The 27992-nt window shown below is 45.5% G+C and overlaps 1 protein-coding gene across 3 annotated transcripts in view; it reads left to right on the top strand.

The window, feature by feature from the left end:
• Positions 1-25918, top strand: part of lrrk1 (leucine-rich repeat kinase 1) — a 67756-nt gene extending 41838 nt beyond the window's left edge. For all 3 annotated transcript variants that reach the window (XM_068731163.1, XM_068731162.1, XM_068731164.1), the window contains 20 exons: positions 1374-1533; positions 2046-2224; positions 2320-2417; positions 3136-3307; positions 3403-3572; positions 4228-4367; positions 7074-7362; positions 10204-10373; positions 11179-11376; positions 11459-11598; positions 11821-11958; positions 15301-15495; positions 16197-16348; positions 17838-17955; positions 19232-19348; positions 20598-20795; positions 20911-21125; positions 21395-21844; positions 21951-22052; positions 24105-25918. In XM_068731163.1, the coding sequence (XP_068587264.1) occupies positions 1374-1533; positions 2046-2224; positions 2320-2417; positions 3136-3307; positions 3403-3572; positions 4228-4367; positions 7074-7362; positions 10204-10373; positions 11179-11376; positions 11459-11598; positions 11821-11958; positions 15301-15495; positions 16197-16348; positions 17838-17955; positions 19232-19348; positions 20598-20795; positions 20911-21125; positions 21395-21844; positions 21951-22052; positions 24105-24282 (3579 nt within the window). In that variant the 3' untranslated portion in view covers positions 24283-25918. The remainder of the gene's footprint in view (positions 1-1373; positions 1534-2045; positions 2225-2319; positions 2418-3135; positions 3308-3402; positions 3573-4227; positions 4368-7073; positions 7363-10203; positions 10374-11178; positions 11377-11458; positions 11599-11820; positions 11959-15300; positions 15496-16196; positions 16349-17837; positions 17956-19231; positions 19349-20597; positions 20796-20910; positions 21126-21394; positions 21845-21950; positions 22053-24104) is intronic.
• The last annotated feature ends 2074 nt before the right edge of the window (positions 25919-27992 follow it).

Genomic DNA, 27992 nt, shown 5'->3' with positions numbered 1-27992 from the left:
TTCTACTAGAACCGAAGGTTAAAAAAAACATACATTTTTTTTTCTATTAAATATGTGTTAAATACATATTAAATAACCGTTCGAGAAAATAAATTTCAAAAACAATTAGATCTCACCTTACGTGACACTCGCATCGCCGCGTGTTTGGCTGACATCTGGAAGTGGATGACGACGCATCACCTCAAGCTCAACCTGGACAAAACCGAGCTACTGTTCCTCCCGGGGAAGGGGCCCACCATGGTATCACCATCGACGATACCGTGGTGACGCCCACTCGGACTGCGAGGAACCTGGGTGTGACCCTGGACGACCAACTGTCATTCTCGGCAAACATCTCATCCGTTACACGCTCCTGCAGATTCCTGCTTTACAACATCAGGAGGATTCGTCCCTTCCTGACTGACGAGACGGCGCAGGTTCTCATCCAGGCCCTTGTCATGGATGAGATCCCGCCTGGACTACTGCAACTCTCTACTCGCCGGAGCCCCGGCGTCGGCCATCAGACCTCTGGAGCTTGTCCAGAAAGCCGCGGCTCGCCTCGTTTTCAATCGCCCCAAGTTCTCCCACACAACTTCCTTTCTCCGTTCTCTACCCTGGCTACCTGTAAGAGCTCGCATCCAGTTTAAGACTCTGGTGCTAGAATACAGGGCAGTGAAAGGAACAGCTCCTTCCTATCTCCAGGCCACGGTCGAACCCTACACCCCCGCCCGACCACTTCGCTCTGCTGCCTCGGGGCGATCGGTCGCCCCGTCGCTCAGAGGTCCTGGCGGCCGATCGACCCGGTCACGGCTGTTTTCTGTCCTGGCCCCACAGTGGTGGAATGAACTTCCCACTGACGTCAGGACAGCAGATTCGCTGCCCATCTTTCATCAGGCTGAAGACCCACCTCTTCAGGAAGTGCTACCCTGAGCCTTCCACTCACCACTTATTGTATTCATACTAGCTTGTTGCACTTATTGTGTTTGTTTCTGGACTGTACTTTTGCTGTTGAATACACTTATTGTAAGTCGCTTTGGATAAATGTGTCTGCTAAATGACTGTAATGTACATTACTCCTAATAATGAACATGGAGCAGGGGCAGGACCAGAGGGGGGGGGCTCTCCTCCCACTGTCTCTCACTCAGGAAATAGTAGCACTATCTGAAGGTAGAGTTTGCTGCATGTTGCTGATTGGACGAACGAAATCAGTTCAAACATCATAGTCAGGCAACAGTAAAAACAACACAATGACCCGCATGTATCAAACATCATGCAATGGCTTATTGTTGTGGCTTTGGTACAAATGTACTGGAGGAGCTTAGTACAGTAGTTATGTAATGTAATGTTGTTGTTCTAAAGCACAGACAGATTTTAACCATTGTTACCTCCACCAGATCCCCAGGAGCTACCTGACACTTCAGGAAGCAGTGATAGCGGAGAAGCAGAGGCGAGACGCTGAGGGGGAGGTCCTGTACCTAACTGATGACCAGCTGGGCCGCATCATTGAACAGAACCCAGGAAGTGACATCAGAGACTATGAGGACCTGCAGACTGGTACTGTGGCGTGTTCAGCACCTGGATTTGAAAGTCATTTGTTTGACTTCTTTTTTTTGTATCCTTGAATGATTTCCTTCTACAAAAGTGTATTTCCAGCATTTTTTTGTGAAAGCTTTCCATTTACTCTGGTTAGTTCCACAGAAACGCCCTTAGGCAGCCCTGTGTTTGTCATTGATTGGGCTTGAGAGGGGCTACGCCCAGGTGCATAATGTTGGATGTGTTTCCATTCACATTCCCTGCGACAGAGGAGCGACGCCAACACTCCATCCTCTTATACACAACTCTCGTACGCGCCAATCAGCTTGTTGTGCTAACCTGTGCACATGTTGCAGCGTACGGCTAAAGGTTTCCGGGCAAAACTCAGGGCTCGACAGTTATGGCTTCCAGGTTATAGGCAACCATTTTGAGAAACTGGCAACCAATTCTAGCAAACAGCCAAAATGTAGCAAACGTGCAGTCAAAAGAAATTCCCTGCTTATGGCTCTCTTCTTTTTTTGCACTACCTCCAGCCATCAGCTTCTTAATTGAGACGGGGACCCTGCTGCACTTCCCCGACACCAGCCACGGCCTTTGTACCCTCTACTTCCTGTGTCCTGTGTGGCTGTCGGAATGTCTGGAGAGGATCATGCACCTCAAGTCTTCTCGCTCTGTAGCCAGGAATGGAGTGATCCGTGCAGAAGACCTCAGGGTGAGACTCAGGAAACAACTGGACAATGTTGTTTTGTGTGTTAACGATGATACTGACTTCATTTAGTGACATGAATGATGATATCTGTTGTGCAGATGCTACTGGTAGGAACAGGGTTCACCTCGCAGACGGAGGAACAGTATTTCCAGTTTCTAGCCAAGTTTGAGATCGCTCTTCCTGTGGCCAGTAACAGGTACAATATTGTCTTTTTACAGATTGATACTCAGTTGATACAAATGGTGATTCCCTGTACATTTTTGCTTCACAAAGCACACACATTACTGCTCTAGCAGAAAGCCAATTCAAGCATAGGTCCCATTCTAGGATTTCTATCCTTTGCCTCAAAGCTTGTCCCACTGTTTTACACCAAAAGTATGCAGCACTGGTAGCCATGCAGAACTCCCTCACATCCAACTAACAGCTAGATTCACTATAGCAACCAACCCAGTCACCTCGGCAACAACCTAGCAACATCTTGAACACCATATACCTGCCTAGTAATCACCTCATGATGCCCTAGCAAACACCCAACAACCCAACTGTAAAAGCACTATCAAGCATCACACACACCCTAAAGACATCAGGGCAACTACCTTAAAGACAGTTATTACCCAACCAAACACTTAGCAACCAACTAACTACCACATAGGAAGCACTTCATACGCCTTAGCAACTACATAGCATCCATATGCCACATACAATACATAATAATTAGCTATGTCTCAACAGGTAGCAACAAATAAGCGACCGCTTAAAGATAGTCGTAGCTCAAGTGAAAGAAACCTGCGAACAACAAAGAAATACTAGCGCTAGTGCCAAGTAGCACGGCATACCTAAAGGTTCTTCACATCTTTAAGTGTTAGAGTTTAGTTTTAAATGAGTTCTTCATTTTCCCCACCTTTTTGGTATAGCTATCTGCTGCCCCACCTCCTTCCCCCCAAGCCAGCCATGGACATCCACGGCTTTCGTCAGCAGACCAACAACACCCTGCAGCGCCTTGTTCAGATGAGCTTTGTTCCTGCTGGATTTTGGGAGCGCTTGATTGCCAGGATGCTGATCAGCCTCACTGAGATGGACCTGCAGGTACTAAAACCAGTAGATTCTCATCATTCACCTATTGTACCTTCAAAACCTTCCGCTTTTTTACATTCACGGCGTGAAATGTTGTGTTTGTGCAGTCATTTGAGCACAAAAGAAACGCCAGGAGCCAACGCAGCAGAAACTCTGTGATCTACAGTTTTGCTGGAACCCAGCCGAGGAACCGTTGCAGCACCTTCAGAGTCCGACGCAGCCAGACCATATACTGGAAGGAGGGGCTGCTGGCCACTTTTGATGGAGGTTACCTCAGGTCAGAGCTTGGGCTAGAAGGTTGTAGGAAGTAATGAAATGAGACACATCCTTCAGTGAGGAAATAACGAGTGGGAGAAATGTAAGGGTTTGGAGCTTCAGTTAGATTCAGACTCTCAGAAAGAGAGAAGAAGGTTGGAGAAGGTTTTCAGTCAACTTCAAGGCCACACTGGGTCAGTGTGTGGGTAGCCTCCATAATTCAACCTGGACCTTACAGGGGGTTTCTGACAGAATACAGTCTTTTTCCGAAGGTCGTGAACATTAACAACAAGCAGTCTTTGTTCAGAATATGCTCCAAACGTGATACTGTCAGACAGCTGAAATTCAATATCCTTACTTTCATTTTCAAGCTGCAGTCCAAATCATTTCAATGCTAAGAATTACATTACATTTATATTTCAAGATTTTTTTTTATTTTTTTCATATCTATGACAGCAGTCTTAGCGCTATGATGTATTATGAAGCCTAATATACAAAATGAGAACATTCTGTAACACTGAGGGTAGATTATCTCCACTGTTCACAAAGTCTGAAATATATATACAACTAATACAAGTGAAGAGAAAATGAAAGTTGAACTGCATCAGAGGTTCCTGCTGCTCTTTCTGCTCCACATGTGTAAAAAGCTCCTGTGAAATGTGTTTGTGTGTCTGCAGCGTGGAGTCATCAGATGTCAACTGGAAGAAGAAGAAGAGTGGAGGCATAAAGATCATCTGCCAGTCAGAGATGAGGGATTTCTCCGCCATGGCCTTCATCACTGACAACGTCAACTCTCTGATTGAGCAGTGGTTCCCTGGTCAGTGCACTGCTCTCTGCTTATGGGGATGATTTTCAGCTCTCAATACTGGCTCAGATTCTTAGTCATTATCCCTTTAATGTTTGAGCAGATATTGTTTCTTTGTTTAATTCATAGTTTTGTTACTATCTTATTTGATTATATAAAAGAGTGATATACTGCATGCAGAGCATTAATATAGCAGCACACAGCTATTGGCTATCTAACGATCTAGAGGAGTAATGTCTACCTGAGCAGAGGTGGAAGTCACTCTCCCTGTGTGTGGTGTTATTTTTGCTTTGTTGACATTCATGCTTTTAGTGCATGTTAGTGCACGTGAGCGTGCACCATTGGCAAGATCACAGCTGCTGCTTTGCATGCTTATACGGCTTTCATTGTTTTTATAGCCAATTGTCTGATTTTAAAAGTTTGACTCGTCTATTAAAGGGAGAATAATGGTGTGTCAAAGGTATTCATATTCAGCAAATTAAGCAGTCAAAAAAGTTATTTTGGAATCTGTTCCAAAAGTCAGGTACCATATTGGAACCAATATTAAAGTTTCAAAGATGCTCAGCACTGTTTTAGACCCTGAACAGTTCAAATAACCAAAAAATGTCCATGCTACAGTATCCAGTGTAATGAGGGAGTGGCCAGACATCTTGACGTTTGTATTTATAGTTGGAGTGGATATTTTGGATAAATATGTAGAAGACAAAGGGCGTCCTGGTTCACAGGAAGTGGGCCGGTTCATTAGTTCCATTGTTCTACCTGGACGTTACAGGGCATTTCTGACACTTGCCAGCGCTTATATTGAAGGAATGAAACTTAAACCTGGTGGGGACACCTATTATGGCTCTGTAGCTTCATCCACAGTGGGACTCTGACAGAGGAGTTGACATGGAGGAAGGAACGTAGTTTTTCAACTTTATCAAGCAGTTGGAGTTGGATTTTTGGAAGGCTGTTTCCACAGCAACTCGTTCTCAGTTATAGCTGTCAGCTGTGGAGCAGCAATTGTGGGTCAACAATAATCACAGCTCAATCCTGATCCAAACTATCCACTTCTGATGGATTTGCAAAGTAGGCAGGTAGGTTCTTATAAACTGCATCCAAACAGGAGGGTAACAAGGACAACATCTGTGACTGCTTGAGTTCCCATTACCCCCTGCAGGGCTGTCTTACGGAGGTTTCAGCTCCTCTGGGAAACTTTCCTTCTGGCATCCTCTCGGTAGTTGAAGCGAAGCGTCGTCGATGATGTGACTGTGGGCGATAATGCAGTTTGGCTAGAGGCTGACGACCTGTCTAGAGGCAGGACCTGAGCAACTTCGCCAAGTTAGAAAACCGTGTGGCATCTATGGCTGAGGCTGTTGGAAGGTGCAGTATAAGTCCACAGAAGATACTCCCTGCTTCACCTGTAAGTAGAATTGAAAAGATCAGCTGGTTTGCTGGTGAAGTCAACACGTTTGTATTCCTCATCTCCGGGGAGTTCCTGGATCTCTGAATCTTTAGTCCCAACAAAGACTTCAGCAATCAACAAGATTCTGTTTTTACAGAGCCATTTGCTTGCTCTAACGCACCTCGGTTGGTGTGAAAGTTCTTGGGATAGAAATGTTGGCTAACTGTGGCTGCTTAATCTCCCAGCTGATCTAGGTGTAAAGGCGATCGGGAGGAAGGTTTGCGTCATCCCGGACCCGTTGTAACACGCGTGTAACCCGCTCACTGCCACTGGATACTCCCTGAACCGCAGAAGAACCAGACCGAGTTGTGGCAGTGACGCTGTATGAATCAGGACTCTTTAGACTCATTCACCTGCTCAGGAAGACGTTTCACCGCACATCCACCATCAGTTAGAGTCCTTATCTCAGCCTCGTATATCTAAACTTTGGTCGGGTCTTTGACCGACCTTCGTTCTGAGCTTCTGAGTGTTGGCATCAAGGCTTCCACGGCGGATCGTGGAGGTGGAACGTTCTCGAGATGAGATAGTAGAGTGGCACAGCATAATGTGTCTCTAGCTGTCATTGTGTGAGATTCCACAATGGAAGAACAAGTTGAAGATAATGTTGTTTTTAGCTGAGCTAGACCAGAGAATATTTGATTCAAACAGATCAGTGATGCCGTTTTTGCCCTCATAGTTCTCCGTGAAGTTTGCTGGAAGTAATGAGTAGTAATGCTACAGTGCTTGTCAGCAACCTGTCATAAGGACACTTTATTTAGGAGACAATTTGGCCTTGTGTGCTCTTATTACTTTGACATGCAGTTAACGCCGCAGTCATGCTTTTGTTTTTTTGCCGTTCTTCACCACTGTGTCAGAAGAAGGAAATAACCGGAGTCACGGACAAACAAGCTTTAAAGGTGAACTGTGGGGGGAAAAAAGTGACGGCTCTGAAAGTACCCAGAATGTTCACCGTCTGATATCAGTTCAACCTTCAGACGAGCAGCAACAAGGCCCCTCATGACCTCATCACCATCTATACATCATCCACCCACTGCTGCGGGTTCAGTTCATGGTCAGAACCTGCTGCAGCGTCTGCTTTCTGGAATGCAACGTAATGAAAGCAAAGAGGACTTCTAACAAATGTAGCTGTTATTATAACCTGTAAAGGTCATCATAGTAGTAATCTTAAAATCTACGGATGGCCTGACTCTATGCATCATTATGTAGGAATGTTTTCAGCTCTCCAATAAACAACAGATGATGTCCATGTCTTGTATCTGTGTTCTCCCTTGCAGCTTTGACAGCCAGTGAGAGTGATGGGAGCCTCCTCATAGAGCAGTACGCCCCCTGTCCCCTCTGCGCCGCACTGAGCCAGCAGAAGCGGACCGAGCTCGTAGCCAGCCTGGTCGGCCAGGTCGGAGAGAAAGCGGCAGGTGGAGGAGGTGGGGTTCATTACTTCAACATGGAGGACTGCGTGCTGGCTGCAGTGGAGGAGGATCACATCGTTTGTCCTCAGCACCCCGACCAGCCCGTCACCCTCCAGGAGCTGGTCCCAGAGCTGTTCATGACTGACTTCCCTGCACGGTAACCTCTCACCATTTAACGGATCATTTCATTGTACATACTGATCTGTTCATTGCAAATGGGCGTGTTTCATTCACGCTTCACACGCGTCGACACAGACGAGTAACAGCTCATTCTTTATACAGTCAACTGCAACTTGTTAGGGGTCGGGGCTTCAAGGCTCCCCCTTATGAAAAATGTAACTACATTGATTGAGTGTTGTCAAAGCTCATCTGAGTGCACAGCAGCACTGTGGATGAATACATCTGTTTTGAGACCTTCACTCCACTGCTGGTGGAGACCAGGCTCAGTGCTGGGCTCATCCAGTCTCAAGGAATCAATGCTAGACACACACTGATAGGCTTCTGATCAATTAATATATATTAGTGTATATAGTTATTATAATAATAATAATAATAATAATAATAATAATACATTTTACTTGTATAGCGCTTTAAAAAAATACTCAAAGACACTTTCATGGTAAAAACAGAAACGATAGAAGCAATTACTATAAGAACAAAATAGATGACACAACAGTAAGGAACAGCACAAAAACATACATAACTAGCAGAAACATAAATCACTAGCATAAACATACATAACTATAGCATCACAGGTTAAAAGCAGATTTAAATAGGTGAGTTTTAATAGTGACGGAGAATGTCTGAGGTGCTGGGGGAGAGAGTTCCAGAGGGAGGGGGCAGCGACGGAGAAGGCCCTGTCCCCCCAGGTCCGGTGCTTGGACAGAGTAGTGGGGGGGGTAAGGAGGTTAGCAGATCTGAGGTTGCTGTTGGGAGCGTGTCGATGCAGGAGGTCTGAAGGTATGAAGGGGTTTAGGGTTGTGGAGGGCTTTGTATGTGATGAGGAGGATCTTGAACTGGATTCTTTGCTGTATGGGGAGCCAGTGGAGGTTTTGGAGGACTGGGGTGATGTGGTCTCTGGTGGAGTGGGAGAGCAGACGGGCTGCTGAGTTCTGCATGTATTGTAGTTTGTTGAAGATGTTGGTGGATGAGCCGTACAGGAAGCTGTTGCAGTAGTTCAGTCGAGAGGTGATGAAGGCGAGGATGAGCGTTTCAGAGGCTGAGGAGGAGAGGGAGGGGCTTAGACGGGCAATGTTTTTGAAATGAAAGAAGGCGTTTTTTGTGATGTGATTGACATCTCTCCTCTCCTCGTTCAGAGGAGAGGGTTTAATTGAAAATGATTCCAAGGTGACGGACATGTGTGGAGGCAGGAACGGTGGTGCCATCGATGCAGAGGGAGAAGTTGTGGTGGGATTTGTTTAGTGATCTGGGAGCGATGATGAGGATTTCAGATTTGTCGCTGTTGAGTTTGAGAAAGTTGGCTTGCATCCAGGTTTTCATATCTGTGAGGCAGTTGGTGATGGTGGAGTGGGTGATGGGGGTGATGGATTTGGTAGAGATGAGCTGGGTGTCGTCAGCATTAGCGGTGGAAATGGAAACCATGGGGAGCAGGTTGAGGATGAAGAGGAGGGGACCGAGTACTGAACCTTGGGGGACACCTTGAGAGACTGGGGCTGTGTCAGACTTGAATTTGTTGATACTAATGAACCGTTCACGGTCAGAGAGGTATGATCTGAACCACGAGAGGGCTGTGCCAGTGATGTGGAGGGAGGACTCGAGACGGGAAAGGAGGATGGAGTGGTTGATGGTGTCGAAGGCTGCACTGAGGTCTGAGAAGTACCAGGATGTGGAGGGAGTGGTCGTCGGAGGAGAGGAGGAGGTCGTTGGTGACTTTGATCAGGGCAGTTTCTGTGCTGTGATGAGATCTGAATCCAGATTGAAAGGGTCCATACAGTTGGTTTGAGTGGAGTGGGTTTTTAGTTGGTGGGCAACAGTGCGCTCCAGTATTTTAGACAGAAAAGGGAGGTTGGAGAAGGGTCTGTAGTTGTTGTGGATGTCGGGGTCCAGGCCAGGCTTTTTGAGGATGGGTGTGACTGAGGAGAGTTTGAGGGCGAGAGGGCTTATTACGTGCATGCCTGTGGAAGATAGTCACAGACACTGGACTTTTGGAATACACATTCATATATATATCTTTGTCCTACACACATATACACACTTGTGTCGGTGTGGGTGGGCAGTCAGTTGGCCAGGATATCTCTGTTTTTTTAAAGTAGCACAGACCATTAAACAGCCACTCCAAATATTAGTAAAGTTGTAATGGAGCTCCTAAAGAATGTTAGATGGATGTTGGTATAAACACAAATGCCACCATCTAACATCATGCACTCTTACAGCTGGATACTAGTATAAGCACACTTTAGTGTGAGACCAGTCTATATTAGCCTCTGCCAATATTGGCTTTACTTTACAATACTGATGTTTTTGAAGTACAGCTGTCGAAACAACCGTTTTGTGGCAATTATCAAAATATTTTAATCCGACCCTTTACCAATACATTCCGAGAAATCATTGTTTCCCAAGCGCTTTATACGATGCATTCAAAATAAACTTTGCTGATATTCCCTCATCGAACAAGAACACATTGTGCACACCGCTGCAATTAGAGCAGCGCTCGAACAGAGTTGAAGCAGGAAGTGAGGCTGTGAAGTGTGACGAATGCTAACTCAAACAATTGTACTGTTCACTTTGTTTTCTCTTCTAATTAAGTGTGGCTAACCTGGAGGTTTCTTTCCATCCTGGCTAATCGTTGCTGTGTGTGTTGATCCGTCGGTCTGTGGGGGAGAGAATAAGGAACACTGACTGTGTGTGTGTGTGTGTGTGTGTGTGTGTGTGTGTGTGTGTGTGTGTGTGTGTGTGTGTGTGTGTGTGTGTGTGTGTGTGTGTGTGTGTGTGTGTGTGTGTGTGTGTGTGATTTTGTGTGTGTGATTTTGTGTGTTAGGCTGTTTTTAGACAGGGCCCAGCTGGAGTACTCTGAGGAGGAGAATAACATCCTTGGTCAGGGTGGCAGTGGGACAATCATCTACAGAGCCCGATATCGGAACCAGCCGGTGGCCGTCAAACGCTTCCACTTCAAGAAGTGTCGACAGCAGACCATCAGCAGGGACACAGGTACTTGTCAGGAAAAAAGCTCCTGGAGCAGCTTTTATATCAACCGTGCAGTGAACGCCAGTATTACACGGCCACTATAACTTTTAACACTACCTATGTTGACATTATTTACCAGGAATGTCCCCATCTAGTTTATCTGACTCTGAATATTGATATGATACAAAGGAAAGACTACCTGAGCTGAGTACAGACACCGGCTGGCAGTGAACACTTTACCCAGAAAACAGTTGACCTAAGTGGCCGCTGAGATGATCTGCTGTTGGCGATGTTTGTCACTTTCACTAGGGAAAGTGAGGAGCTGCTACCTGAATATGCTGTACTCTGCTGATAATTAACGTTGTAGAAGAGCATTCTTTTGTCAATCAAAGGGGCAGCCAAACTATTATTCATATTCACACACTGTAGTTTTCGCTGTGGTATCCAGTGGAATGCTGTAACTGCCCCCCATCAGCTAATGGAAATGTCACATGACCACATCAGTCAAGGTTTGATAAGAGTCGGGTAGGATGGTAACCCTGGTCTCTCTTCAAAGATGCTCTGTGGCATCTGATTTGTTCAGTTTATTTTTTGTCCCACCTCATATTTACAAAAAGACACGTGAACCACCATAGTTATAGAGGGTAAAAGGAGGACACGGATGGAGTAAAGCCTGTAGACCCTTTGCAGTTGGGACTGATTGTGAACATGATTCCATATGAGCTCCTGGAGCAGCCATTCGGGCTACAAATCTATTCTCTCCGTGTCACAGTTGAAAGTATTTTGCAAACGTTGGTTCTCTCCCTCGCTCCGTTCTTTCTTGCCTCAGACACCATGGTGAAACACCTGCAGTCTGCGGATGCCTGTCGGAGCTTCTCTGAGTTTCGCCAGGAGGCCAGTATGTTGCACTCTCTGCAGCATCCCTGCATCGTCCCCCTGGTGGGCATCAGCATCCATCCCCTCTGCCTCGCCCTGCAGTTGGCCCCCCTGGGCAGCCTCAACACTGTGCTGGAGGAGAAGCGCAAAGGCACGTAGAGATTTCTGCATTGTGTCACTTCTGACCTGAAGTTGGTCCTAAAGCCTTTTTTTTTAATGTTTTCTCATTGTAGGCTCCAGGTACATGCCCCTCGGTCACATGCTCACTTTCCGAGTAGCCTATCAGATCGCAGCAGGACTGGCGTACCTTCACAAGAAGAGCATCATCTTCTGTGACCTCAAATCTGACAACATCCTGGTGTGGTCTCTGGAGGTCGGTATATGGATTACCATAACAGCATACATGTATGGTTTATTGACTATATTCTATTGTATTTATGAAATAACATCAACATATCAGACTTTATCAGTGGTAGGACAATAAAGTCCTGAACTTATTTCCTATGTTGTCGCTGCTGTTTTTACAGTCCACTGAACTAATGAAGACAGACTTGTATTATCTTACCCGTTCACTCATTTGTGTGCCGTTTTCCAGGTGCAGGATCCATTTAACATCAAGCTGTCTGACTACGGCATTTCTCGACAAACCTTCCATGAGGGGGCGTTGGGCGTGGAGGGCACACCAGGTTACCAGGCTCCTGAGATCCGACCAGGCATCGTGTATGATGAGAAGGTACTGACCCCGTCTCACTAACCCACATTAGTGATGCGTGTAGCGGTAGAGCACGGGGAGGATTAGTCTAGCAGTAAGGCTGCTGATGCCTGTTGTATACATACATACAACAAGATATCTGGAAAACTGCTCGCCAACATTGATTTTGGACAATCAGCTAAATTATGTGGATAGAGTACTTTATTTATGCTAATATGAAATTACATTACAGGGTATATTTCCTCTGGTGGGGGTGTAGATATACTGTTGGAATTTAGGTAAAACAGATTGAGATTGAGTTTGCATCAGAAGGAATATAAACAGCCGCAACAGAATAGTATGGTGAACATCTTAACATATAATCAAAATATGGAAGTGAAAGCAGTGCTCTGTGTATTTAAATGTGAAGGTACAATACAAAAACTTAAAAATAAAAAATCAATGAATAATGGTGATGAAAAATCTTGACCTCAATTATGCTAAAAAATAATCGTGATTACCATTTTGGCCATAATCGTGCAACATTCTACATCATTAGAATGTCATAACATGAAAATATTGGATGGCATTCACTGGCTAGCTAACATTAACAAGCTATCTTTACGATAACAAGCTATCTTTACGTTAAAAAGCTATCTTTACGTTAAAAAGCTATCTTTACGATAACAAGCTATCTTTACGATAAAAAGCTATCTTTACGATAACAAGCTATCTTTACGATAAAAAGCTATCTTTACGATAACAAGCTATCTTTACATTAAAAAGCTATCTTTACAATAACAAGCTGTCTTTACGATAACAAGCTGTCTTTACGATAACAAGCTATCTTTACGATAAAAAGCTATCTTTACGATAAAAGTCTATTTTTACGATAACAAGCTATCTTTACGATAACAAGCTATCTTTACGTTAAAAAGCTATCTTTACGATAACAAGCTATCTTTACGATAAAAAGCTATCTTTACGATAAAAAGCTATCTTTACGATAACAAGCTATCTTTACCATAAAAAGCTATCTTTACCATAAAAAGCTATCTTTACGATAACAAGCTATTTTTACGATAAAAAGCTATCTTTACGATAACAAGCTATCTTTGCGATAACAAGCTATCTTTACGTTAACAGGTTTCCTCAACCAGCCTCTTGTGCGGAGCACTTGGTAACGGTGATGTTTGCCCCGTGGAGCTATAAAGGATGAATTCACACGTCTATTGTTAACGTTAAATTGATTAACCCCTTAACATCGAGAGTTTGTCAACTAATTTAAAGTGAATCACATCTTATCTTAAGCTGTTTTTTTGACTTGACTGAGAACCTGATTTGTTTGAATTCAGCCAGTAGGTGTTCTCTCTGCTGACTTCCATTCAGTCCTCAGAGCGTGTTGGTCTGAAATGGCTGGCCTAGGCCCCTCTTCTCCCCAGGGAAGCTAGCTTTACTAGAGCTTACTGTTTTACTGGCCCTGAGCCTGTGGAGGAAGCTTTCAAAGAGCAGAAAAAAGCCCATCAGCTCCTCTCCCATAGAATCTGCTGACTTCAGCTTATCAAACTCCTTTTCTTCTTTCCTGGCCGTTAATCTCACTTTTTGATGAGGTTTAACTATTCTAATAAGATGCAGACTAGGCTGGAGAGTGAACTAATGATGGAGCGAGTGGGAAAGGAAGAGTGTAGTAGGAAAATAAAGGAAAAGCAGCTTCATGGCTGTTACCGTGTTTGACAGCTGTGCGTGTCTTGGCAAGAAAATTAACATGTGTAAGTGTTTGTCGGTTGAGTAACACGACTAGAAAGCTGTTGCAAGCCATTTGTTTATAGGCTTGGATAATATTACTCCTACTGAGTGACAGAAAAACATGGATTGTAATGAATGAAGAGTGGTCTAGACATGTGTGAACACAGTGTTTGACAACTGAAAGAATAAATAAATTGTTCCGCAACAGAGGTGGTCACAGAGCCGAGCTGACGTCCGTGTGAACAGGGACAGCCAGCACGGCAGAGCGCTTGTGAGGTTTTCATGTTATTTGTGCACGCCAACCACGGAGAATGGCAGCGACTTGGGGAGATAAAGCGGTCCGGGAGTCCCTTATCTCCGACTAGAGGAGCTCATCACTCAGTTCACCCGCCATATTGTTGAGGATGCAAGTCGCTGCCGTGTTATTATGAATCCCACTGCTTTTTCCTCGATAGTGGTAACTCGATTTGTTCAAGTCCTGAACGACGAATCCTGACCCTAACTACCTGAGGTCATTGCCTAATCTTCTGAGTCAACCAGTTACGCAGGTCGGGTCTTGCCAAGAAATACAGTGTGATTCATGATTGTACTGTAAGTCCCACGAGGGGCCGCTGCTGTTATCTTAAACGTCACACCTCTATTGCTCCCATGATGCCGTCATGCTATCTGAAATCACACACTGGGTGTTCGGCTCTGTGTGAAAAAAGCATCGACCAATTGATAACCAAGCAGGACCAGAAAAAAAAAAAGGGTCCCGAGGACAATTAGACCGGAATTGTTCCAAACAGTCTTGGTTAGTGAAATGGTAAGGACTTCCTTATATGAATATGCCATGCTACGTTTGCCATTGCCACTGTGACACCATAGCATACCACAGACCTCAAGTATATCTGGAGCCACTACTAAGTGATGTCACCACAGAAGTAGTTCGGCGCCGTTTGCCTCTGCAGTTATTCTGGGACGTCCCACCATTATCTGTGACCACTCAGACAGGAATTCATTTGGGTATTTTGGTCCTCAGATATGGGTTTCAAGGATTAGATAAGAAAGAAGTGGTGATCGCCTTTACTTCACAAACCAAAAGTAAAGCTGAATAACATGTGTTACTTAACAAATGTGCTGGAGTCAATTATAAACAAGCAGAAGAACCCAAAGGCACTCTGAATCCTGAGTATATAAAGTCCCTTTCCCACTGGACAGAGACACCCACTCACATCTGGCGTTCATCTTCAGTGGGAACGGTTACAATCAGTATTCATTGTCTGGACAAGTGACTCTGCTCCAGCTCTGATCAGCAGTGATGGAAAATGACACCGGGATGGACGCGCTCAATTCCTCCCCCTTATCCGGTGTGATGCTATGTGACGCACTTTGAAGTGATTATGTCAGAACAAATTCAACCGAGATTTTGACAATTACTATAATTCATTACCTCGCTGATTGTTGTACATCACACTTCATTTAAACTCTAGACAGACACAAAATAAAACTCATCAAAACGGTCTTTGTTAGTCTCTATGTTATAAGACCAATGAGCTCCAGAAGCGCAGTGGAATATCTGCTTTTATATTGCATAACCTCCAGCCACACCCTGGAGGTCTTAATAACCTCTGATCTTCCTTGTGTTTTTTTCTAAAGGTGGACATGTTCTCCTATGGTATGGTGCTGTATGAGCTGCTGTCTGGACGGAGGCCAGTGCTGGGTCACCACCAGCTTCAGATAGCGAAGAAGCTCTCCAAAGGCATCCGGCCAGCGCTGGGCAGTCCTGAGGAGGTTCAGTTCTACTGCCTCCACAGCCTGCTGACTGAATGCTGGGACACCAAGCCTGAGAAGGTGAGCCTCCCTGCTACTATTTGAATTGGCCAACGCAGTGATTGGTCAAAACACAGAAGTTGCCCCGTTTCCTCTGCTTTTATAGGAAACAGTCTGATCAACTGTACCGCTCCCAGTGTGGCAGTTAGTAGTTAAGGAGACTCATGCAAAGACATTATTAACAAACATACTGGAAAAACTTGTCATCCACCATCACAAAGACATAGTTTTAGAACTAGAAATACATACACAGAGCTAAATTCAAAATTCCGAGCATATCTATCCGGCGGTTAGAAGCTAACAGTGCTAGCAGCACGATCAGTGCTAGCAGCAGTTAACAGTGAGTTAACCTGAGGGTGCTACTCCTCTGGTTGGAGAGTGAGAGTTCAGTCTCTGCTCAGGTAGACGTTTCTCCACAAGAGTTAACTATGCTTTACATAGCTGCATGTTGTTTGCTGCTACAATAATGCTCTGAATTTCAAATTCAGAATCTTATTAAATAAATAAATGTAATCGTATCTACTAACTCCATAAGTTAGCGTGGCGCAATCAAGTTTCAGTCTTCAACTAGCAGCGCAACTGGTTTTACTCAGCAGGAAGCAATGATAAAGTGTAATGACTGTAGTTCTTGCCTTTAAAAAACAAAACCAGTCAAACAACATATCTGTGTGTGTGTGTGTGTGTGTGTGTGTGTGTGTGTGTGTGTGTGTGTGCGTGTGCAGAGGCCGGTGGCCATGCAGTGTGTGAGGCAGATGCAGCAGCCCAGCTTCCCCTGCCTCAGGTACGTTTTGTCCTGCGACAGCCACTCGCAGCTCTTCCTGTCCCAGCTGCAGGGACACAGCGCTGTGTTCTGGAACGGAGACAAGGACAACAGGTTTGTTTCAACTCTTTAGTCTGCTCATTTGTCTGCATCACTTTGAGACGGGATGTCCCTGGCTTTTGTAATGTTAACGTAGGTGGAAAAAAAAAAAGGCAGTTTGAGTTGTCCTTTAACTCCCACATAAAGCAAAGGTAATCAGTGCTTCTCCCCCACACACGTATACAGCACAGCCATCAAACACACACATGCTACTGCTCTATTGTTGTCTGTGTGTGGCAGCAGGGTTCCAGGTTAATCTCTGTACAATAAAAGCAGCTTTCATCCCTTCATACAGGTGGTGTTAATGACTACTGCTGACTCCTGTAGAACCCTTCCTGCCGTTAACCCCGTCACTGTGATAAGACCTTGTTAGCTCCCCTCCCCCGACTCTTCCACTAGACCTCAGGCCCTGGGAACTGGCTGTGGGAGGCAGTGGCCAAGCCCCTCCAGTCATTTCAACAATGCTCATGTTAATGCAGATAGAAGTCATCCTCTTTTAGGGTTGTCCTTCCACCCACACTAAGCTGCTGTAGCACCCTCCCTACACCTCCTTGTTGACCTGTTAGCAAGCCGTCAGTGAAGTGAAAGAATGGGAAGAAGAGATCACACTAAGTGTCAGTGTCTGTCTGCATCATTGTACACAGTGTGTGCACACTCTCGTCTTTCACTAATGCATGGCCTTTTGTACAGTCACACACTTTGTGTGTTGATAACACGGCATTGGATGAGATGAGATTTAATTATCCACAAAGGCAGCACAAGAAACAGTCTAAAGAGTTGGTAAACAGATAAAGAACCACTTCAAATCAGATGAATACATGTAAGAAATGAGAGACATGGAATTCACAAGTCTACACACACACACACACACACACACACATATCTATCTATCTATCTATATATATCTGGTAGCTCTGATATACATAGGCAAAAGCAATTGCAGAGTGTATTCCTGTAGTCCTCAGCAGTAGTGACTTCATGAACGTCTCTAATGATAAGATTCTAACTATTAGAGACAAGATATAATAATCTCTCCTGCCATCAACCAGTACCGATCTATCCTCAAATATAGGAACCGTAGAAACAGCTGTGATGTACATTTAGATGGCTTTTCTCCCAATTAGGGCTTTGTAGGTTAGCTAATACAGGAGTAATATGAACGTGTTTATATGAATGTATGATCTTTCTATCCATTTGATATGGCAGGTTTCATATTTGCCTGGCCATTCATCAAACATGATGTTCATAGGTCTACCTGAGACACCACTGAGGAAGAACACTATTTCAATGTCGTTGATAAACCCAGTTATTCGATTATTATGTTGCGTCACTTGCTCTATTGTATTCCTGTGTGTGTGTGTGTGTGTGTGTGTGTGTGTGTGTGTGTGTGTGTGTGTGTGTGTGTGTGTGTGTGTGTGTGTGTGTGTGTGTGTGTGTGTGTGTGTGTGTGTGTGTGTGTGTGTGTGTGTGTGTGTGTGTGTGTGTGTGTGTGTGTGTTGTTTAGGAACTACAGTGTGGTGAACGTGGAGAAGGGCCAGGTGGAGGTGAAGAGGATGTCCTGTGCCGGCAGCAGGATCAGCTGTCAGATGAAGATGGGTAACATTCTGTGGGTGGCCACTGAGGTACACACCACCTGGATTCACATTCACTATTTTCATGCATGTTATTTCTGCTTCCATTCTCATTCATAACTGTTGCATGCAAAGAGGAGGGACCGAACTACCGGCACTCATGGTCAGCTGTGGAGCAGCTATTCAAATGATCATCATTCATAGAAGTGCAGAACAGAGCAATAATCTTCTAATACTGGACATGTATCAAGTCAAATCTAAGTAAACAGTGTCTGTGAGTAAAATCGCTGCAGTGAACACGACTTTATTCATTCGTGGTTTATTCCATAGTGACAGATTCAGCATACTGTACACAGACAAACAGCTATCTGATGAGAGTATCAGAGCTCACTGGAGTCACCATGGTGACTGTTCACCTATCAAACTTTGTTTAAAAAAAAAAAAAAAGATTGCCGTAAACGTATAAATACTACGGCGACGCTCGTGATGCTGCAGGATAGACACTCTTAGCCACTGTTAGGACTGTGTAAATGAAAGAATTAGGAGAATCAGCAGCTCATTTCTATGCATCCACATACATAAGGTGCTTTGCGTTGACCGTTTATGGCTGAACCAGCTGCTCACATTTACAGCTTGGTTTGGGATTCCTAAAAGGACATTACACACTAGCAGGTGTACACGAGGTTTTATGAATCTGAACGTACGCTAACATTTAGTATAGATCCTATAAATGAGACCCCTGGTGTTTAGAGCCGCTGCAGCTTTAGATCAGCAACAGTCTGCTCAGAGCCCAATTTAAAATCCTGAATTTTATTACTATATAAAAGAATTATTGCACGCTCACTAAAGTCCTTACAGAGCGGTAACACACATTTGAAACACAATCTCCAACATGTGACTTCTCCTGAGTTAAGCACAGCCCAAAAACTCATATGCCATTTCTATTAAACAGAGGTTGTATGGTATGTGAGCGAATGAACCCCTAATTCTATTTTCTTTTTCCTTTTAAACGTAATTCTAAATCTCCACATTTTGATTAGTTGTAATGTGTTGACTCATGACTTTTCACAGACTGCACAGCCCAGGTAGAGTGTGTTAATCAGTGAGCTTTAGAAGCGTCTCCTAAGCTGTATTCTTTAACTTTGCACAGAGCCAGGCTAGCTGTTTCCCTCTGCTTCCAGTCTTTGTGCTAAGCTAGGCTAACCACGTTCTGACTCCAGCTCCATTCTCCACACACAGACGGTTTGTTTGCTTTCCTCTCGCTGCTTCGGGTCCTATGAACAGAATCTCCTAATCGTTTAGTGTGTTGCCTGTGTTGGTCTGGTAGGAGCAGGAGCTTTTCATCTACAGTCTGAAGGACATGTGTCCTCTCAGCCAACCCCAGAAACAGTTCTCCTGTCCAGCCATCATCACCTGCCTGTTCCCTGTCCCAGCAAGAGAAGAGGTCAGCTCACATCTCAACACACACACACACACACACACACACACACACACACACACACACGCACGCACGCATCAGGACTGTAATATATGTGCACAACTGATTCAAAAATCAGTCATTTGTTCACATATTCAGACGCGCGTTTTCTTCAGCCATTGTTAAAAAAAACAATGGCTAGCCAGCGTTCAATAATATGTCGTGCAGAGCGACAGCGTCTGACTGTCGGCAGTGATGGGATGCTGACTGTGGTTCATTGCTGTGATTTGACTTCTTGGTCTCGTTTCCTGTTAAAGTTACGTCACATCTGTAACATTTCTGTGACACTTCACAGGTTTCAATACACAGAGAGATTAAATACATGTTTTGTTCGCCTGTAATACTTGTATCACTTAAATGTAATTTTTTTTTTGTGCAGAAAGAAATTAAATCAGTTCATTAGACCAGGAAATGTTCTTCATGTTTTTCTTTTATTTTTCCTGTTTGCTCAGACCAGCACTCCACATATGTGTTCGGCTTTCATTTTTAAAATCTTCTTCCTTCATATCACTTCTTTCCAACTCACTGCTGTTCAACAGAGACACACTACGAGACAAATATCACCAAGGTGTGTGTGTGTGTGTGTGTGTGTGTGTGTGTGTGTGTGTGTGTGTGTGTGTGTGTGTGTGTGTGTGTGTGTGTGTGTGTGTGTGTGTGTGTGTGTGTGTGTGTGTGTGTGTGTGTCTCATATGTCTGAGTAGAGGAACAAAAAGCCACCACTTACAGATGGATACATCGTATTTCATGTCTGAAAAGGGCTTTAGAGTGGAAGTGGACATGGACATGTCTCCTTGACGTTAGTCTTCTTTAAACATGGAGACAGTGACAGATGGGATGTCCACAGCTTTAGCACCGCCAGTAATAACAGTGTTCTCATAGCTTACCTGCCGCTCATAATTGCCCTAAAACATCTCACTGCCAGCAGCGTGACTGAGTGTCAGGCACCCAAACAATGCTTTGTGGGAAACGTTGTTTTATGGTCTGTACTGCCGCTGCCTCTCTGACCTCTGACCTTTCTGTCCTGTTACCAAGTGTAGCGGGTAGAATCCAGGTGTGAGGACATTACAATGTCCTAGAGAGACATGTATATGTCACAGCAGTACAGGGAACAGATGGTGACTTTGAGACAACATGCAGACGACGGGACACAAAAGCTTTTGAGTTGTCTGAGAGCGTAAGATGATGATTAAAATGTTAATGTTCCTCACCTGTTCAGAGCCTGGCCAGAGTGTTTGCGGGGATGTCTGACGGCCTGGTGGCAGTGTACAGCTTAGTGGAGGACCTTCCTCTGGAGGGGGAGACCTACCTGTGTTCACACACCCTCAACAAGACGGTGTTTGCTCTGAAGGACTCGGATCCCAGGCAGAGACCCTACCCAGTCAGGAGCATGGCGCTGGTCAGCAGTGGCTCCCAGGTGAGCAGATAATGTCACGTTCGATGAGTCACTATGAAGTTGACTCGCGTCTTTACATAACCGACATGAAGTTAAGACTCCACCCTCCCTGTCCCTCTCTGTGGCGTTTTATCAGTTATGGTTCTCCAACGGTCCCGGCGTGCTGGTCGTTGACTGTCTGAGTCTTCAGGCAGTGCGAAGGCTGGAGCCCTACAGCCCGCCGTCCTCCATCGTATCCATGACAACCAGCTTCAGTCTCTGGGGAGAGGAGGCGGTCTGGACTCTGGACGACCACATCAACACGCTGCTGCTCTACCATGCTGCCTCCTACCAGCTCTGTGCCAAGTACTGGTGAGTGGAGCTCCACTGGGCAGCGCTGCCACAGCGACGTCTCTTCACCAGGCCTGAGACCTGACAGAGCGACCTTGTGTCTAGAACTTCCTGTCATTTACAGTAGACTCGTGTGTGATGAGGCTAATATTATAATATATATTACTGGCTGATATTGGTATATTAGAGATATCAGTGTTGGCATACAGTATATGTGAACCTCCCTCCCTTCATGTTGAAACAGAAACTGTTTTGACTTGAGTGTTTTTAAAATCCTGTCATGGTTTCAGCTGCGGAGACAGCAATCCTCTTCGGGATGTCTTCGCCGTGCAGCGTCCTGCCGGGGTCACCATGGCGACGACCACTGAACTGGAGACCGCGGACCAAGAAGAGAAGCTGGGATGGACTAATGGAGAAGTGACACTGATCTACAGTGAGGAGGCGGGCACTCAGATCATCCAGCACCAGGACTCACAGACGGACTACTGCTCCATATCGTCCAACGGCTCCCTGGAGCCGCTGGGGTCGGACTGTTCCAGCGCCGCGGGCCTCGCCTCATTAGCCATCTGCAGCAGTGTGCCACCGCCTGCAGACCCGGAGGAGTCTGGCAGGGACCAGGACCGGCGGGCATCCGCCAACCCTGAGTCTGATCTAGACACCGCAGAGACCGTGAACCCCACACCGCCTCAGCTGCACGCCTTCACTGTGCTGCCGGTGAACGGAACTCTGTGGATCCCCAGGTACGAAATACAGCAACACACGAAGACACCGGCTCATATGAAGTGAATATAAATCTGATGTGTGTGTGTGTGTGTGTGTGTGTGTGTGTGTGTGGTTGTTTGGCAGGCGTGGAGGTGATGTCATGGTCATTGAAATGCAGTCACACGGTGATCAGCTGAGGGGGCGTGTCACTGCTGTCCTCACTCCACCTGGATGTTCCTCTTTGGGGTGAGCTCACTTCCTGTTCAGAGCTTTGAAGTCTCCACCAAACATGATGTGGGAGTTTATTTTGTTCTGCGGCACATTCTTGCCAAATGATACCATAATGTGAGGGATGGTAGTATTCAATGTTCATTTTGCAACATTAATCAGTTCACACTAATTGGACCTTAAAGACAGCTGTCTGAAGATGCCCCCTGGCAGTGTGTTGATCATGAAGCAGGGCTGTTAGTGGGCTCAGCTCTGTGTAGTGGACCGCATCACCGTGTTCATGTCGGCTCCAGCAGATCCTTGGTGACGCGTCACAGACATGAATCAAACAGAGACAGGCTGCAGCTCTCCACCCGAAGTGGTTGCTTTGAGTTAATAACTGCCCTAAAATATAATGTCAGTAAAAATAGAATCTAAAAACAGTTTGCTGCACCCTCTGAAGCAGCCTCTTTCCACCAGAACAACCAGCAACATGTGGTCCTCAACAGCAGGGCAGAGAAGAAACATGTGGAGCCTGTTAGCTCTGCCTTAATGCGAAACGTCTATTTGTTTCAATTAGACATGCACACAACAAAGTTTGGTCAAGAACCATCATTTGTTCTCATGATTTATAGATAAGGCCTGCTGTGATTTGGGTCGCGATGGTTTCTCATTTTTAAAAGTGGGTCCCCAGAAAAAACACGCGTCAGCATGTCTGAAATACATCCAAAAGTGTAATCTGTGATGAAAGATACCAGTTCAAAGTGTGATCTGTGAGCACCTACAGCCTGCAATGCAAAGAACACACAGAACAGGTAATCTGATTATTGGTTTTAACTATTTATTACATTTAGAATATTATATATATATATATATATATATATATATATATATATATATATATATATATATATATATATATATATATATATATATATATATATATATATATATAGAGAGAGAGCTATATGACGGATTTCAAATCAAAAATGAATCTACTTATAATCTAACAACTTTGATTTACTCTTCAATAGGCTTCATACCATGAAAGAGTCTTTGTCGGTTCTAAATGAGTTTTTTCTTCCACCTGCATGAAGCCCATTTTTTTTTTTTTTTAAACCCATTCGCCACTGGCCAAAGAGCTGTGTCTGAATGTACTGATGCAGCTTCAATAAAGCTTAGCAGGATCCTTCATCATGTGCTTATGGTGCTCAGCTGAGTCTGTAATTATGTCTGTGAAGAAGGCAGCAGCTGGTCCTTTGCAGAAAGGACTTCTGTGTGAGCTTCCACTGAGGGGCCTGGCCTTTTAGCAACAGGCAATAAAAAGGCCACCCGAAACAGGGCCCTTTATAAGCAGCCATTACATGGTGCACCTGTAGCATAGGCGACACATGGGGGTGGGGGGGGTGGGGGGGGGGGGCATGGCTCAGGTCAAGGGAGGGGTGGGCAGGTTCATTTCTGTCACACAGCTGCTGTTGTGTGGTTCCATCAGGAGCGTAGTGCTGCCCTGCCCTCTGATTGGACAGCTTCAGAGTTCTTAGTGATTGCGTATGTCAGTGACCTCACAGAGCACAGCCTCACCTGTTCCTGGAACCTGCAGGCTGTATATCACAGAACATCAGGGCAGGATAATGATACACCTCAGGAAGATGAAACAACAATGGAAGAAGATAATTCAGGGTTGTTCTGTATGATGCATGACAACACCCAGAAGCTCTTCTGCCTCCCAGAATGCTTTGTGTCACATCCTTCATAAATTAGAGAGAGTTTGAACATTCTTCTTGGATCCATTTTACAGTTTTGTTTTTTTCCCAGGAAAAAGTGGAGTAGACATTTTAGTGCATTTATTTAGTTCTTTACCAGCACTAAGACAAATATCAACTTCGGCGCTAACAGTGCTGTCAGTATCCTCAGTGGCTTTCCAGGGAACTGCTTCCTAGAATTGCCTGCTAGCTTCTAGGAAGAGCTAATTGCAGTGCACAGAGATGTGCCGCCAGCCTTAGCTCCCTCCCCGCGTTGCATCCCTCTCTTTCCCTCGTAGATCGATCTCTGTCTTGCGTCCCTCACTCCTCTTCTCTGTCCTCCCCTCAGGACCCTGGAGGAGGCCGCACTAGTGGCGAAGGACACAGTTGTATGTGGCTTTCATAAGGAAAACATGGAGTGGTGCCTGTGTGTCTGGAGGGGCTGGGGCTGCCGCGAGCTGGAAGTCTTCTACCAGTCTTACGAGGAGCTCGGCCGCTTGGAGACCGGCATGAGGAAAAGAAGGTAGCTGTTGTGCTGCGTCGGCGAGGTGCAGAATCGCAGCTCTGTACGGGGGGGGGGGCCGGGAGCCGAGGGGAATACACGGCGACAGACTGCCAGTGTTCAGAGCGGGGGGGCCGCCGAACGCTGACATCAGGGCAACGTAGGAAGGGGGAGGAGGGCTGAGCCTCCAGCTGTGCACAGCAGTCATGTCCCCTCACTACGTACCTCGGTACCAATAATAAGGCAAGACCTGAAAGATCTGTAATCCCTCAGCGGACGTGGACAGACGCAGATCAAGGTCGCCACAGCGAAACTTCACTTCTCCACAGAGGGTTTAATGTCTGCTGCATTTTTCATGTTCAAACTGTTTGGTATGACTGGAATTCAGCTCAAGATGTTTGTGTCCGACTCCGGCTGCTGCAATCCATTGTTTATTCTATCCGTCTATTTCAGTGTCCCTTCATTTAACTATTCCAAACAGCAACTTTATGGACAGGGGACATTCTTCAGAGACAAGTATTGACTCTCTTTAAATGGACCGGTGCCGGAGCCAAGCCGATGCTGCTGGGAAGCAGCTAGAGGTTGTGGATGGGTGGATGGCAGCGACACCGACTCGGAACACAGTGTTCCTCTCTTTATCTGTGCCACATGAACCTGCATGACAGCCAAAGCTCCCATTGTTCCCTCACAACATCTGTCTTCTGTTTACCATTATGCAACAGACCAGCGGTTTCCAGCTTTTGCCATCGAGACATACTTTTTTTTTTTACATGAAACTTTATTCTGGCTTCAGACGCCACAGAGTGTTCCTAGCAGCTGTACCTCAGACGAACAGAACATGTTTGTCTGTTCTCTGGGTTTTAGTTATCTTTGTTACGGGTCGGCCTTTTCGCTCACGGCGCTCAGGTTACCTCACAGGAAATGATGTCGTGGACGTGATGCGGAGGACAGAAGCCAGTGCATGTGCTCATTTGACATAATGTAGAAGACAACATATTATTAAGACACACCAGGTGTCACCGATTCAGCCAGAACTGCAATCAGTAGGACTGCACTTCCCATGTAACTCTTCCAGTGTGCCAATGCATTCCCATTAATAGTTTTCTCTTGATTGAAATGACATCATCATCGGTAGTAGATTGATGCCGGTCCATGTTGGTCTATTGACAGAAAACACCACCAACATTTCTCAGCTTTTCAGAAAACCCTGATTGAAAGAATCCCTCGTTACGAGTGGAAGTGGGAGGCTAAGAGAGAGAAGACATGCTAGTTCTATAGCCAGACATCTCAATCATCTCAAATCATCTCAAATGTATCACACATGCATGCTTTGGCTCCTCACAGAGACGAGTGTCACCAGAGGAGCTGAGGTTACAGACGGGGCAGAGTCTAAAGCATAGGCACCACTGACGGCAGGACTTTGGTTGCGATGCACATCTGTCAGCCGCGGTGTGAGGCTGACCGCCTCTGGAGGAGACCGCGTGGTCGTCATCATTTTATTTGCGTTTGTACAGCGGCCAGTGGAGATCTGTATACTGCAGCCTAGTAGTAAGGCAGAGCTTGTGTATTTATCAGAATGTATCATGAAGGTATATTGTTTAAGAAGTTGTTGTGTACATAATTGCTGTATAATATGGTATTAAATGAAGTTCTTCTGATAACTCTTGTTTCATGACTGTCCTCTCCTTTGAGACACATGGAGGCCGTGGTCCTGGACTCGTGAATCTGTCTCTTTCCTGGGTAGAGGGAGAGCCGCCTCCTGCGATGAAGAGATGAGCGATGGGGGGGAAGGGAGCTGATAACGAGGCTCCTGCTTGGTATGAGAAACACAAGAGGCTGCTTCCTGCTCAGAGCGTCGGCAACGTGAGATGTAACGCAGCGCGGTAACACAACGGCAGGCCTGCTCAGCATTTCTCCGAGGTTGGGGGGCTTAAAGAGACAATTAAAAAAAATGAAGCAGGCCAGCGTGGAATATAGTGACTCAATCTCTAAAAGCACATTCCCATAATGCAACACGTCTCTTATTGGACCCTACCAACAAATCCTGCAAACTAAAACCACTAAAATGTGTTTATCATCACCTTCCACAGTGAACCACAAACTTTACAAGAGACTTCTCACTCAAGGGTCACCAAGATGGATTTCGCTAATGGGGGGGGGGGGGGTCAGTACCATGTAAGACCATTACAAACAGATTAGAGTGTTTGATTGCATAAATACAAACCACAATCCCCCCCCCCCCAGCTCTGTGCAGCTGAACTGCAGTTCACTGTGTAACCATAGACTGTATACTGTATCAGAAGTGGACGTAAATGGTAAAATGGACTGTACTTGATCTCTTTTTTAGTCTTTCGACCACTCAAAGCGCTCCAACACTACATGTTATTAACCCATTCACACCCATTCATTCACTGATGACAGGGGCTACCATGCAAGTGCCCACCTGCCCATCAAGACTCTATCTAACTATTCCATTACAGTCATTTTTACCATTCACATCCACTCGCACGCCTCATGAACAGCCTGCGGGAGCAGTTTGGGTTTAAGTGTCTTGCCCAAGGACACATCGACATGGACTAGCGGAGCCGGGGAATCGAACCGCCGATCCTCTGATTGAGGGACGAACCCTGCTCTACCACTATAGTGGACACGAGAGTCCAAGCTGAAGCGGTTGTTGATCATTTGCCAGTAGTGAGGAGTCAGAGGTCAGAAAGTGTGAATCACTGCAACCGCGTGAGGTTCTTGAGAATATTCTGATTAACAAGCACACAAAATATTAGACTAAGTCCAGTAGTAGGCAAGATTAGCCGAGGACAGACGGACAGACACAGATGCACGCACGCACACGACCAAATACATAATCTACAGGTGGAGATAATGATATACAAATACAGAACCATTGATGGTTTAGTTTTCTAACGTGCGTGGAGGTGATACCGCTGTCAGTGTAAGCGCTGACGATGTCGTCCTTTCTGCCGAGGACAGTCGCTCGTCTCGCCCACGACTTTTAAACTCCACCCCTCCAGTTTGTTATGTTGCTATGCAGTGGCCACGCCCGAGCTGATGTAGAGACGAGATCTTTGTCACGACTTCTTCTACAGAGCCTGTCGTCGTCGCTTCATTTGTCGGACGCTGTTCCTTCAGAGAGGCAGCTCTACGTTCAAAGACGCCTTAACCCTGATGACATCATGAGAGGATGAATGGTTAGCCAAGGCTAGGCTAGGCTAAAATGTGTGTCTTTAGAAATCCATATGCTGATCAGTGGCATGTAAACTGTTCCAATTACACTGGTTCCTCGTATGTACGGAAACATTACTGATCAGAAATTGATCTCTATTGATAATATTTTAGATCCCAAATGATCCAGAATCCTGAAAAGACCAGAGGCTTACAGAGATTTTCTTGGAAATACCTGACCCATCCTGACCTCCCCCGGCACTCCTGTAAACAAGATGACAGCGTGGTGCCAGGAGTTTACTCAGCAGCCAACATGGTGGCACTACAAATATCATGAATGATGCTCTTGTCATTTAAAAAGACTTGGCCCTCTGTTGGACTGATATGAATAAATCATGCTCAGTCCTCAGGTGCTCTCACTTAAACCTCTGCTCAGGACAGAATACCCACAGCAGGCCTGGCCCCACAGCCACTCGGCTCCTCCCATTGAACCAGCTCTGCTAAGGATAGCGATCACTCTGAGCTGGCCGACTGGATTTGTAACAAAGACTAGATTTA

This window comes from Cebidichthys violaceus, unplaced genomic scaffold (genome assembly GCF_023349555.1).
Source record: "Cebidichthys violaceus isolate CVI_PGR_0920_01 unplaced genomic scaffold, fCebVio1.0.p SCAF_5, whole genome shotgun sequence".
NCBI classification, from domain to species: Eukaryota; Metazoa; Chordata; class Actinopteri; order Perciformes; family Stichaeidae; genus Cebidichthys; species Cebidichthys violaceus.
The sequence above is the reverse complement of the archived record's forward strand: the minus strand, read 5'-3'. Positions and strand labels throughout refer to the sequence as shown.